At 37.7% G+C, this 15,668-nt stretch overlaps 1 protein-coding gene across 1 annotated transcript; it reads left to right on the forward strand.

Annotated features, from left to right (window-relative positions):
• The first annotated feature begins 391 nt into the window (after window positions 1–391).
• On the forward strand, window positions 392–12,573 carry il15 (interleukin 15). The gene is made up of 6 exons (XM_074629388.1): window positions 392–638; window positions 9,597–9,679; window positions 10,014–10,095; window positions 10,287–10,331; window positions 11,448–11,579; window positions 11,849–12,573. The coding sequence occupies exons 1-6, from the start codon at window positions 597–599 to the stop codon at window positions 11,948–11,950; spliced, it is 486 nt and encodes a 161-aa protein (XP_074485489.1). The 5' UTR covers window positions 392–596; the 3' UTR covers window positions 11,951–12,573.
• Window positions 12,574–15,668: the final 3,095 nt, after the last annotated feature.

The following is a 15,668-nucleotide window of genomic DNA, read 5'->3' on the forward strand; positions in this document are numbered from 1 at the left end:
TCTGGTCAGCTAACATTACTGCCAAGCAGGTGAAATATAGAGTGATATTGTGGTTTTAGCTGACGTGTGTCACCTCACTGTTTTGAGCGATGCTCGTTCATGTCTATGTAGAGCGAGCACAAGCGCGAACCCGACGCTGACTTTCGTTGACTTAACGGCCACAGGTGTCGCTGTTAACAAGCATTTCTGAAAATTACAAATAGTCCCTTTAAATAATAAAAATACTATTTGAGTAATAACTTTCAAATGACTGATTTGTTTTGATCCTCCTGGCTTGAGGACATATTGAACTATTTATCTGCAATTAGAAGGATGTGTCAACAGCTGCCTTGACACTTCAAGCTGGTGAGTAAGTAACAACGTGACGAATCAGAGGAGGAGTGAACTTCAACTCAGCATGACGCCAGCAGGGCGTGTAGTAGTCGGTCTGTGGAGCTACATCTGGACCTGACTCACGCTGCTCGCCTCAAGCGTTAATAACACTGGTCATGGACCAATGTGACTTAAGAGCTTTTATAAGAACAAGAAATGCAACAATGTAATGTTGGCTCGTTGCTCCGCTGGGTAGGAGAGAGACTGCGCAGATAACAGGCTTCATGACGGCGCACCATCGCCCGGTGATCCTCGTCCAGTCCACGGTGAGCTGACTTTCTGCGTATGTATGTGTGTGTGTGTGTGGCAGAAGTGTAACCAACCTGTAGCATAACTACTACTACTACTCCAGGTGTGGACTTTGTAGTAGAAGAAGTGCAAAGTTTTCATTTAGGAGGACATGAAAAGTGGCAAAGTTCACATGCAGGTAGGAAATAATTGGTGCGTAAAAGGTGTGTCCACTGGCTGAAGGTATTTCGGCTGCTGTCGGTGAACCGTGCACCATTATGGTTGTTTGTTTGGTTGAAACCAAGCAAGGCACCACCAGTACTGTCACTGGTTCAGTTTCACTTTCGGTTGGTGCGTAGGACGTGATCTGGTTCAACAAGCTCCTCCTTCTGTTTGGAGATTGTAAATAACGTTTATGTAAGAGTCAGATGAACACATTTGTGGCTGCTTATGTAAACAATTTTGTGTGTAGCCAGTGTCAGAGAGTTTAGTAGCCTACTATAATTTGAGTTGCTACTCTACTTGATTAAGTATATTTAAATTTTTTATGCTGCAAAGAAGAAGAAAGAACTCAGACTGTGCTTAGGTGAAATAATATCATAATGCAGGCAAGTATAAGTATAAGGCTAACATTCATAATCCTACATGAGCAAAGGTACATAAGTATTATCAGCAAATTGTATTTAAAATATCAATGGTTCACGTTTTTATCATGCAGAATGCCCCATTTTAGAGTATTATAATATATATATATATATATATATATATATATATATATATATATATATATAGTTCAGTGGTGGGTTAGGGTTAGGTTAGGTAGACATACTCTATTACAAGTCAAAGTGCATTCAAAATGTTACTTAAGTAAAATTACAAAAATATTAGCTAAATATACAGTAAAACATCTCATTTCAGACTGTAATATTACTCATAATGAACTGTATTATTGGATATTATTACTTAAATGTTGTAATTTGACAATTTAAGGTACTTTACACATGACCGACTGCATCATGTTTTATTGGCTCCTCGTGTGTTCTGCATGTAAAATCTTAATCTGTAAAGTAAAAAGTAACTAAAGCTGTCAAATAAACGTAAAAAGGTACATTTCTCTCTAAAAATGGAAATAATCAAGTAGAGTACAAGTACCTCAAAATTGTACTTAAGCAAAGTACTTGAGTAAATGTACATAATAACATTCCACCACTGACTTTGTTATTGGATTATTATTATTGATGCTTCAAAGCAGTGTTTTAGAGATTCCCTCCAGACATGTTTAAAGATGTATAAAAATACTCTGCTGGAATAATAAAAAGTGTAAGATACAGTTTTTGTACACACACAAAAATATTTTTCATTCAAAATTCTTAGTATTACATCTTCTACGTCTCCTTCATTGAAAGAAAAAAAATCTATAAATATGCAAGTAATGTTCATTTAAAAAGTTTAGCTACTGGACTCAAGTTTATGGAGGACAGAACCTGCCAAAATCAAAAATAAATGAATAAGTAAATAAATGACTCGATAAATAAATAAATATGTCATTAAGTGTAGAAAAATAATATTAATATAAATGTAGCTATTAATTAATTGATAAAATGTGACATAAATTGATATTTCTGTTTTAATTTGCTTATTTATTTATTTGTTTATCTTTGCATTAATTCCCTTGTTTATTTACTTTTCTGCTAATACCCCTTTTATTTATTTATGTATTTATTTTTTATTATTATTTTTTACATTCATTTATTTATTTTTGCATTTAATATTTATTTTTGCATTTATTTGTATTTATTTATTTTTGTATTTATTGTATATTATTTTTAAATGTTTATTTATGTATTTATTTATTTATTTATGCATGATTTTTCCTTTGCATTTCACCTCTTATTTATTTACCCAAACTTATTTATTTCTGTTTTTTTCTATTCATACATTTCTTTATGCATTTCTGCCTCATTATGCAAATGAGGGGGCTGTCACTCAACGTGTATCATCATGGGGTCAGTGTGCATGACTATATGCTAGCTAGCAACAGTGTCTGCTACTGCTTATCAACTCCAGTCTTCATTCCCGGCTCCGTACAGCGGGTCGTCGGCCTGCTGCTGTTACCCCCACCGCTGCCGCGTACCGGTACAGGTGTGCAGATCAACTGTCTGAAGTTTAATTATTTTGCGGATACACATCCAGTCTCCTCCCCGAGGTTGGGCTCGTTCAGCACCCTGACCACATGATGACACATGTTGAGTGACAGCCCCCTCATTTGCATAATGAGGAAGAAATGCATAAAGAAATGTAAAAAGAAAAGAAAAATAAATAAGTTTGGGGAAAAAAATTAAGGGGTGAAATTTAAAGGAAAAATTGTGCATAAATAAATAAATGCATGCATACATCAATAAAGACATATATTTAAAAATAAATACAAAAACAAATAAATAAATAAACAAATAAATGCAAAAAATAAATAAATAAATGTAAAAAATGATAAAATTAATACATAATTAAATAAAAGGGAAAATTAAACAGAAGAATAAATAAATAAGATAATTAATACAAAGATAAATAAATAAAGAAGCAACTTAAAACAGAAGTATCAATTTATGTCACATTTTATCAATTAATAAATGGCTATATTTATTTTTAATATTATTTTTGCTACATTTAATGGTATATTTATTTATTTATCGAGTCATTTATTTATTCATTTATTTTTGATTTTGGCAGGTTCTGTCCTCCATAAAAGCTGTCTCCTACTTATCCACTCAGTGTTTGTGTACTGGAGGTTTCAAGTTTCACTTGAAGGTTGCTTTCACAAGCCAACATTTAGTCCATTTTAATCGTACTCTGGTGCGGACCAAAACAACCGGATGCCTCTCACAAGCAGTCTCGGACCGTTTCCAAGTGAACTCTAGTGCGGTTTGATTGCAGTGAGAACATAATCCAACCCAATTGCAGGACACAAACAAAAATGAAAGCTGCCTTTGCTGGCATTTGTTGAGATAGACACAGGTAAACAACAGGTTAACATGAGTGGGAGAAGACTGACCTGGACTTCTGCAGAAGTCCGATGTTTGCTTGACATCTGGGCCGAAGAGAACACACAGAATATGCGTAATAAAGTCCGGAAAAATAGTGACGTTTATGAAGTCATAAACTGGAGGAGCAGGGATTCATGTGTGCAGTCGATCAGTGATGAGTCAAAGTGAAAAAACGTTGGCCCTGCTCCTTCGTACACGCCCCTCATCAAATTCATTCTTTTATTTGGTCCGCTTTAATTTGTTCACTGTGAAAACGAACCAGACTAGCCAAACGGACTATGGCTTGTGAATGCGCCCTAAGTTGCATTTTGAACCACAAAACTTTCCTCCTTCAGCAGGTGGATGTGAAAGCAGCCTTCTAGTGTCAAACTCTGCACAAACATCATTCTGCACAGTAAAGATCGAACATCGAGGTGATGTGACAATAAGCAGACTTGTTTTTGAGTGGAGGGGGACTTGTCTTTTGACAAGAACCCGCCTGCTGTTTCTAAATCTAGATTAAAGACTAGAGGGGATTGTGTCCTTACTGTCAGGACAGTACCAGGACTGACCCTGGAGTGACCCGTCTGTCTGCCGCCAAATCGCTATCTTCCTTTAAAGCACAAATCAAACTTATTTTTGATGCTCAAAATCTCATTATGTTTGTTTGCCTGCTGTATAACTTAGATTTTTATCTTGTGTCTGTTTCTGCATTGCTTAATCTAATCCAGTTTCTTTGTTTTTATTGCTTGTAAAGCACTTTCTAACATTGGTTTTGAGATATATATATATATATAAATAATCTTTATTACAATTTCTATTATTATTATTCATAATCGTACTTAAGTAAAAGTAATTGCTAAGTAGAATGGTCAATTTAAGGGTATTATTTTATTATATAGATTTAATTACTGGATTATAATTATTAACTCATCTCAGAAGTCATTATCATTAATTTATAAGAAGCATTTAATGTATATATTGTTGGATAGTTTAATCTAAAAAAAATACATCATATTATGTTTGTTATGTTTTATGTGTAACATCTTAATCTGCAAAATAAACAGCAACTACAGCTGTCAGATAAATATAGTGCAGTAAAAAGTAGAATATTTCCCTCTGAACGTAGTGGATTAGAAGAATAAAGTAGCATAAAAGGGAAATACTCTAGCAAAGTACAAGTAAAAGTAAATTCCTGAACTGCCTACTACATTATATTTCAGAGGGAAATATTGTCGTTTTTAATCCACTACATCAATTTGACAGATATAGTTACTAGTTACTCTGCATAATCTGATTTTGCAAACAAAACGTCATTATCTTCTAAAACATGATGCATTGTTACAGATTAAACTACACAGCAGCATGCAGTTAAGTCTCCTCCAGTCTAAAATGTGTTTTGCTTACTGTTACTTCACTTGGATGTTTGAGCTTCACTCTGCAGAATGATGTATGTGCAGAGATTAACACTAGAAGTGTCTTTTGAAACTTTGAAATTATCAATATTTGGATATTCATAGATTTTCCAATGAAGAGGAGGATGTTATTTTTTGTGGAAAATTGACAGAAATTGTTATTCTAAACAGAGTATCTTTAAAATCATCACAGCCAGTGGAAACATTTACACATCAGGGCATTGGTAAAACAGATTTTCTCCATTGGTTGGAACTTTGAATGCGCTCAATTAACTTTTAATGATTTCTGATTATTTCTACTCAGTTCTCGTCACCTTTCACACATCTATCACACAGAAAGCACGATTTGCAGATGGTGTTGTACAATACCTAGTTGATTTTAAACGGGAACATACCATAGGAAAATACTAACTTAACAAAGGGTTTTTATTCTAGTGTTTTTAAACCCTTTATTGTTTTGTTTTAGTACTTGCTTTTACCTATAAAACGGCATATTAATCCTCTATATGACCTGTACATACAGCAGAATTGACAATAAAGTTGAGTTTGACTTTTATTACTTCAAAGGCCCTGACTTAACGCTCTCTTTTCTTGTCACACAACTGCTGTTAAAGTTGTTTTCCACTGATGATTAGATTCTAAACAATGCCACTGTCCCAGATTTACCATTTTGTGTTAAACGTGGTGCATACTTCATGTTGAAGCCGTTATGTCACGTTAGTGCTGAAATGAAGTCTTTTTTTTTTTTTTTTACCATTTTCTGGCATTTTACAAACTAAATGATTACTCGATTAATTGAAGCATATTAATTAATGATGAAAATAACTGTTCTCTACATCTAAACTCTACATGTAATAGCCTTCTGTCAATACAATATTCAACAACCGTAATCCAACATTGCCCAACAGAATCCATTTCGTATTGCGCAACGTGTTACCTAATCAAACAGGATACACCTTGTCCTTTTTACTAGAGGCATGGCACACCCACCCTTTGTGTTCATTGAGACACAAAGAGTCACAAAATTACAACAAAGTATCGCAAATTGACCACAAAGAGACAGAAAATTACCACAAACAGATGCAAAATGACCTCAAAGGGATGTAAAATGACCACAAAGGGTTGCAAAATTACCTCAAACAGATGCAAAATGACCACAAAGCGACACAAAATTACCACAAAAAGACGCAAAATGATCACAAAGGGATGCAAAATTACCCCAAAGAGATGCAAAATGTCCACCAAGAGACGAAAATGACCACAAAGAGGCAAAATGATCACAAAGAGATGCAAAATGACCAGAGGTGGAAAGAGAACTAGAATATTGTACTCAAGGAAATTTTACTCAAGTAAAAGTAGCCTACTTGTGTAAAAATGTACATACCGGTAACTAAACTTATACACATGTGGAACAACATCAGCAACAAGACCCTTTATGTCCAAACCAACAGACGGACACACTGCAGTCTGTGTATACAACAACCGTTTTTCAATTATATAAATATACAACTGCCTTCCTCAGTGTAGCCTCACAAGAATTAATCAGAGAAGAGACAAAAAAGACAATTAAACAAAACTGATAAAATGAGCTATGGACACCATGGCACCTGAAACAGTAGAATAAAACATCACCAAAGCAGACAACATGGACATGTTTAAATAATATAAACTCAACAGAGGTTGCAACCAATACACATTTTCTCTATGTTTTTTACACACTGCGTAGCACGCACACGCAACTACGTTGCTTGGCAACAAAGTGGTTGTTGAGTTCAGAAGTGTGTTGTTGTACTCACCTGTCTGAACCGCACTGCGAAGTTCTCCACAATCTGCTGCTGGTTCAACTTCTTTACTCGTTCATTCTCAAAGCATAACCAGTCCACTCTGCCTCTATGTCCCAGTATAACTAGTCCACTTGGCCTCTCTGGACCCACTGCGCTCCTGAAATTCCAAACTTTTTGAGATGAATGAGGCTCTACCGTCACGTAAGGGATCAACAGTCTCAAACAGCAGACAGTCCTCACACATCTCACTGAAGGTAGAAGTTCCCCAGTGAACACAGAAGTCACCGCTGGAGGATCACCACAAGCATGTTAGCATTTAGCATGTTGGCCAGACCTAGTGTGCTCCTACTGTACTTCAGCAGCTGATTTATGTCTTTTCTTCCATTCTCACACAGTTTATCAGGACTTTTCATGTGACTTTTGTTCTTACTTTGTAATGGATGCGACGTATCACAATACTTGTGATAAATAATACCTAAAGGGACTCTATGTAAGAATCAGAAATTGCTTGTTAACAGCGACACCTGTCGAGTCAACGAAAGTCAGCGTCCAGTTGCTCGCGCTTGTGCTCACTCTACATAGACAGGAACGAGCATCGGTCTAAACAGAGAGGTGACACACGTCAGCTAAAACCACAGCATCACTCTATATTTCAGCTGATTGGCAGTAATGTTAGCGCATGGGACACCGACCCGATTTATACGTGTAAGAAGTTACAAACAGTACCTTTAAATAAAATTACAGATTTTAGAAAATAATCAAAAAAGTAATTTAAAAGTAGAAGTAGTCCACACAAAAAAACAACTCTATTACAATAACGAGAGTAAATGTATTTTAGGGCAACCCGATTTTGAAAAAATATCTGTTGCAATTATTTTGACTGATATTGGAATTGCAATATTATGGTGTGATTTTTGCAGTGATCTGTACCAAACAAAGATGTTTTCTTAAGACTGTAGAATATGATGTGTAGGCCAAGATATCTTTATAGCACAACAATATTTAATTTAAATTTGTATTTTATACACATTACACCTTAAACAAATATTGTAATTTCCTGATCATCCTTCAATTTGAAAATTGCAGTAGGGCTTATTGTGATTTTGATAAAATTTTGATTAAAGCTGCAGTAGTCAGTATATTTTTGGCATCATTGGGCAAAAATTCCATAATAACTTTTCAGCATATTGTAATTCAAATGTTCTGAGAGATAAAGAGACTTCTGCACCTCCTCATGGCTCTGTTTTCAGGCTTTAAAAAAAATCTATCCCGTGACGGGAGACTTTGACCAGTCACATGTCATTTCATTGAGAGAGCGTTCCTATTGGCTGTGCTCCGGTTGTGTGACAAGAACTTGGCGTTCCTTCAACAGATTTTACAATGGCGGCCGCGTCACAAAATTTATCATTTTACAGCTAAACTGTGCACTACAAGATGATTCTGAAAACATTTGAGGCGAGAAATAGGCATTAACGTAACATAATATTGATTCACATTTGATCAGCGCGGCTCTGACTGTTTGTTTTCCTCCGGTCTGTGAAATCTTGCAGATGCCGTTAGGAGGACCGTAGGACACTGGAGGTCATGATTTTTTTTAGGTTACCTGTTTCATGTACTACTGTCACGATATTGCGACATTTTTATAGAAATAACTTTTTTTAATCAAATTTGCTCCAATCTCGCCTACTTCAGCTTTAACTGTGCAGCCCTAATGTAATTTGTTACTTCCACCCCTGAAAATTACCAAAAAAAGAGACGCAAAACAAGCACAACAAGAAACTGCAAAACTATGACAGAGTTGCAAAACGACCACAAAGAGTTGCAAAACGACAACAAACGGGCACAAAACAAACACAGTGTCACAAAACAACACAAGACACGCAAAATGAGTTGCAAAACGACAACGAATAGATGCAAAAGGATGACAGACGCAAAACGATCACAAGGAGATGGAAAACTACCACAAAGAGATGCAAAACAACCACAAAGGGTTGCAAAATGCCCACAAAGGGTCACAAAATGAACACAAAGTGTCACAAAACAACACAAGACACATGAAACAACCAGAGAGTTGCAAAACAACCACAAATAGATGCAAAATGACGACAGAGATGCAAAGCGATCATAAGGAGATGGAAAATAACCACAAAGACGCAGAACAACCACAAAGAGTTGCAAAACCACCACAAAAGATACAAAATGATCCCAAAGAGTCACAAAAAAAACACAGAGTTGCAAAATGACCACAAGAGATGAAAAACGACCACAAAGAGTAGCAAATCGACGAGAGAGACCACCAAACAACCACAAACCACTACCACAAACAAACAGCAGCAAGATCACGATACCTAAATTAGGCACAGGGTTTGTTAAAGAGGAAATTCTTGTAGCCTCAAGACAAATTCATAAATCAAGGAAAAAAATCCTTGTGGAGTGTGTAATTTAAAAAGTGCTGTTGAAGCCAAGACGACCAGCAGTACTGTTTACAGCGGATGGTTAATTTAAAACAAACCTAAGTTCATTAAATGAAGAATTTTTTTTTTTTTATCAACAGTTTTGTTGCCTTGGGTCTTACAGTATGCTTGCATGTTTGACCTAAAACATGTGTTGTTTGGTTTTTATCATATCGATAACTATAAAATCCAAATTCTTAAATAAAGTAGCATTAAGGTAAAATTGATCTTGCTAATCAGTTCTTCTTCTCTCAACAGTTTCATTCAAGTTTGACAAAAAAAAACAAAGTGCTGACATACTACATTTCCTTTTGTTGTTTCTAGAAAGACGTCCAGTTCCAGTCTACCTGTAACCTGTGCCGAGAGAGTCACAAAACTCAGGTCTGGCTTTGTTTCTTAGTTCTGAGGTAGGCATACAGCGTGTGACTTGTTTGTCTAAACTTAAATTATTGGATATCATACTTACAAATGACAGAGAAAATGTGTCTATAATCAGCAATGTAGTTGGAAAAACACACTAACCAAATACAACGGAGTCAGATATTCTACATTAGTCATGAGAGAAAATGTTAAAATATTAACAACAAATTAATCTGTTTGTATAATTATATTTATGTTAAATCAATCAATTGATTGATGTCTACTCTGACAGCCACTGTTGCAAGGACTCAAAACATCAAAAAGATGTCCACATTATCATAATTAATATATTATAATCAGTGTCTGTTCATTCTCTTAAAGCTTCTTGAGTACATTTACGTGTGCTGCCCCTGGGCTGCCTACAATACAGATCTGCTTGAACAGACTGAAAGACGCCATTGAGGTGAGAGAAGGTATCAAATAAATTAACATTTTGGTTATGTTTGTCTTTTTTTGTAGAAACTATCATATTTTTATTTTCTCTGATACTCTCCTGTTAGTGGACAGTTTCCTTTTTTGTTTAATTTGGAAAACATTATTCAAAAATGTGTCTAATTTTATAAATATATTTTTCTTTTTCTTATCCCTTTTCAGAGATCTGACGCTATGCTGTATGCTCCGTCATCTAATGATGTTGAAGTAAGTTGTAAAAGTGGGCTACATGTTTGAGTTTCGGTTTTGACTTTAGTCAGCAGAAAGATGAAAAGATTGTATCTGCACACTAGAATCAATGACGTTCCAACGTAAACTTAAAAGATAAGGTTAGCATTATACTGTATTTTCCTTATTGTCAACAAATCCTATGAAAAGGACCAAAACCAAAAAGGAATTAATCCTAAAAACAAGCATTGTCTGTGTAGTCAAAGCCTGGGGGTGTCGTAGACCTCTCTTAAACCTGCAATAGGCGGAATATTTTGGGGATCATTGGGTAAAAATCCCATAATAACCTTTCATCATATTGTAATTCAAGTGTTCTGAGAGAAAACTAGACTTCTTCACCTCCTCATGGCTCTGTTTTCAGGCTTTAAAAAATCTAGCCCGTGACAGGAGACTTTGGCCAATCACAGGTCATTTCAGAAAGAGAGCGTTCCTACTGGCTTTTCATTGAAAGGAGGCAGCTGTCAATCACTCGCGAACTCTGATCAAACGGTGAAACTAGGCAGCTTTGATCAAATACGAATCAATATTCTGTTACTGTAATGCCTATTTCTCACCTCAAATGTTTTCAGAAACATCTTGTAGTGTACTGTTTAGCTGTAAAATGAGAAAGTTTGCTCCGGCTGGTGCTTAGTATTTCCTCAACAGATCTCAACATGGCTGTCGGGTCACAAACTTTCTGCTGAATTGGCGAAAAACCTCCAACATGGGCAGACTAGAGCCGACGTCAGCTTGGTGTGTCAGGGCCTTTAGTTTTCTTCTTTCCATTGGATTTGTTGATAATAACAAAAACAGAGAATAATGCCAACCACATCCTTTCAAATTGAAACACCACATTGACATCAGCTTTCCATTTATTATGCAGCATAATAGTTGTCTGGCTAGGAAAGCAGTGGTACAGTTAAAAAAAATCAACTTGAGACAGAATCTACGTTTTATCCAGATCTGTGAGCGTGATCGAGTTGCTGCTTTAAAGTTGGTAATACTTGCACGATGTGCTCAAAGTCCTGACACAGCTACAAAAACATGTGAATCTTGTTTAATATAATAAATCTGTAACTGTATGTGTCCATACTGATGCATTTATCACTCTCCTAGGAGAAATGCAAAATGATGTCGCTCAGATGTTACATGTTGGAGTTGATGATGGTCATCATTGAAGAAGACATCAAGGGTTCCAAAGCAAATTGCATCTTTGATTTCAATGAACGCCTTCCTGAAGCTAAACATGTAAGTCCTGTTAACAAAATCCTCCTGGTCTGTACTACCTGTCATTCTCACATAACCACTGATGAAGCTGGTATTAACATCAGTCATCCGTGGTTATGTGTAAAACTGTATGCATTTTTTATGTCTGATATATTATTTATTTTTTTACCATCAGTGCAACACATGACATTACACAAAGCTTCTGAGCGTTTATTTATATTTTCACTTTTAAATAATTCATTTTATTAATGTTTAAAAATACATTTTATTGTGTCTCTTTTGAATTTCAGGTTGGCTGTCCACCATGTGAAGCATACTCACTTAAAAATATTACAGTATTCCTGGAAAGACTAAATAACCTTTTGCAAGAAATGAATAGTCGTAATACGTAATAGAATGCTAATACTGTAAGCTACAAATTTGTATATATTTATAAATAATTGTGTCTCTGTTATTTTGTAAGTATCACACTTTAACTATGTCAACCTGTGACAGTATGTTGTCCTGTACGTTGATTGTTTTTAACTGACGTCTCTGTCACTGTCCGTCACTATCTGCCTTTCAGTTGTACAGTTTTGAGAGAAGTCAGAAAGTAGCAGAAAGTAGCATACAGTAGCAGCATGTACCGTGTAATATTAAACACTACAGTACTGAATGTAACATACAGTATATGCCTAATGAACTCCAGTATCTACAGAATAGTTGCTCACCCAGTAAATAATATCACAACTATGGCGTCTTTCATTGTATTTCTTTTGATGAAGTGTTTGTTTGGTATTTTTCAACCTCAAATGTTTTTGTGTCTAAGTGACTAATGAGGACAGCAATTTTTGAAACTTGTCCAGTATTGAGGGATAACTGTAACCGGCAAGTGAGCAGCGTCAGTGTAACGTTACGTTCACTAAAGTGCTTTTTTTTTGCCACTGACAGGCTCATATTGTTATTATAAGTGTCTGATAACATTATGGAAAGGACCCTACAGAGAAATAAAACATTTTTCTTGTCTTTTGCATGATCCGGTCTGTTAATTATTGTGTCCAAGTTCCGCTCAAGGAGAAGTCTTATTGTGAAATCTGAATATCCGTATACTCTGGCTCAAATAAATACGGGCAGCCATCAAATTCAAAAAATCTTGTAGAGTACACTAAGCTACACTTTCTGTACTCCAACAAAACAAACTCTGCCCGGCTGGCACTCACGTTTCCACCATGGATGTATCAAAGAATGTTCCATCATTTTGTGTCCCTGCAACACGTCATCTCACGAGATTTCAGAACGAGACTTCTTCTTTGGATTCGGCAGACTAGACGCTGCAATGACGTATTGCTGCCCTCTATTGATTATTAAAGGGACTCTATGTAAGAATCAGAAAGTTCTTGTTAACAGCGACACCTGTAGCCGTTAAGTCAATGAAAGTCAACGTCCTGTTGCTCGCGCTTGTGCTCGCTCTACATAGACATGAACGAGCATCGCTCAACACAGTGAGGCGACACACAACAGCTAAAACCACAATATCACTCTATATTTCACCTGCTTGGCAGTAATGTTAGCTGACCAGACGAAGGTCTCTCCATGAATCAATGCTGATACTGTGTTTTCCTGCCTCAGCCTCCCGACCGTGGTCAGAAGGAACAGGGGAGACACCGGAGTTTTGGTCGGAGACGATAACGTTACTCGCTCCGGAGCCCCGCCCCTTCACTCAGCAGCATGAAACAAGACACGGGAAACCTCTGTTGGTCTGGAGGAGCTGCAGCATTTATTTCTGCACAAACGTCCACTGTACATTCACTAGATATTCTCAGAGCTAAGCTAACTCTTCTGCAGCGTGTAGTGTGCGGCATGCACGTGAGAGGTGGAGCGAGAGAGCAAGTGAGAATGAGCGCGGTGTGTGAGTGAAGGCAGGCAGAGGAGCAGAGTACAGCAGAGACTCCGGCCCTGGAGACCAAAGCTATGGCTATTGGCCAACTTAGCATCATGATGCATGATGCATTGTGTCAATCCTCGAGGTCCAGCAAACATGCTGAGTGCATTTCCTTCCTCATAAAACACTTAATGAAATTGTGCATTGGTTACATCCATGTTTGTTTTCTAGTGGTCTTCCTCCTCACTCCCTTTGTTGGCACATTGCTACGTTTCTTGGTGCATTTGTATTACCAACTGTTGTTTAGTGGAATAGGGAATGGGAATCGCAGAGCATTCTGGGGTGCGCCGCAATTTTTGGAGGGTAGCGAGCTACGGTGTCATTATATATCACCGGTCTATTCATCAGAAATGTATAAAGTACGTGCAAAAGACAGTTAGTTAATGATTTCAGTCCTATAGAATTAGGAGGACCTTGTCAGCTTGCCACATATTACGGTCACTGTTTTGGCGTTAGTGAACACCTGTCAGCAGTTCAAAATATGTAAATCTTTGGAGGCCGATGTCCAATCTACCGGTATCTTGCAAAGTGAAAACTGCATGTGTAGTGGGTCTGCTTCTGCGTTGTGTTGCGTATAAGGTAAGGACACACTTCCTGGCACTGGCTTTGAGCAATTTATTTTCTCACCAGCGGCAACAGCAACTGTAGATGTGGAGAAACAAAACATTCACAGGGTCTCTCTTGCATTCGTGCTCTCAGCCCCTGTGTAGTATTGTGTTAAGTCACTCAGTGCTCCATGCTATCAAACAGACTCAACAGCACACTCTGGCGTGGCGAGCTACACAGCAGCCCTGCGACACACACAAGCCTCGACACACTTCTCCTCTAATTGATGCATGAGAAGAAATAAAATAGCAACTCTAAAGCTTAACAATGCTAATACAGTGACTTTCAATGTGTTGTAAGTAGTTTAACCTCACATTTACTACGTAAACAGCGAAATACAGAGAGTCGAGTACATTACCTTCCCGGTAAGAGTCCCGACTCCCGGAGCAAACGAGGTCAAGCCAACGGAAATGCCGTTCGTAAAACAAGATGCTCGCTATACTTCCAGCGATAACCCCGACATTTCTCTTTATAGGAAGGTGTCTAACCTTAACATGAGACCCAACCTACTTATGTATACAATTTCATAAGAATATAACACAATATCAACAATTCTTAAGAAACATAGGAAAAGTCATAGCGGAAATGCTATCCTGCATCCTTCAAAATAAAAGTCTGTACTTTGATCCAAAGAATTCTTCCAGTAAGGGATAATGTACAGCGAGCCGGTCATTGTTGTGAAAGACCCCCAACAAAGCGGAGGGGTCTCTCATCGCCCTGAAGGGGTTTCTTTCACAACAATGACCCGCTAGCTGTACATTATCCCGCTTCTTACACGGCTACTTACTTAAGAAATCAATAATTTGACACAAAAATGGTACTCCAGAGAACGACATCATAACTGCGCCCATAGCAACAGTCTGTTATACATAGCAACGGTCTGCTATAAAGAAATAACAGACCATAGAACGCCGTGATTGACCAATCAGAATTGGGTTTTTAACAAAGCCGTGTATTTATTAAAGGGACTGTTTGTAACTTTTTACACGTATAAATCTACCGGGTCGGGATCCCATGCGCGCTCGCATATGCGCGCTCGCATATGCGCGCTCGCATATCGCATATGCGCGCTCGCTCGCATATACGTGCCCGTGTGTGGCCGGAGTCTCTCCTCCTCTGCCTGCTTGCCTTCACTCACACAACGCGCGCGTTCTCGCTGTCTCGCTCCATCTCTTGACGTGCATGCATGCTCACTCCACACTGCAGAAGAGTTAGTTTAGCTCTGAGAATATCTAGTGAACGTGAACGTGGACGTTTATGCAGAATTAAATGCTGCAGCTCCTCCAGACCAACAGAGGTTTCCCGTGTCTTGTGAAGTGACGGGGCTCCTCAGCGAGAAACGTTATCGTCTCCGACCGGGTGCTGGTGTCTCCCTGCGGGCGCAGTCGGGAGGCGATAACGTTTCTCTTCCTGCTTCAGCCTCCGGCACGACCCGCTTTTCCTGCTTCAGCCCCGGAGGCTGAAGCAGCGGGGCTGGGGCAGGAAAAGCCAGTACTAGGATCAGCAGTGATTCATGGAGAGTCCTCCATCGTTCCTTTGTTCATTTTAATGGGTTCAACAAAGAGCTTCCGTAGAAAGACCAG

This window comes from Sebastes fasciatus, chromosome 3 (genome assembly GCF_043250625.1).
Source record: "Sebastes fasciatus isolate fSebFas1 chromosome 3, fSebFas1.pri, whole genome shotgun sequence".
NCBI classification, from domain to species: Eukaryota; Metazoa; Chordata; class Actinopteri; order Perciformes; family Sebastidae; genus Sebastes; species Sebastes fasciatus.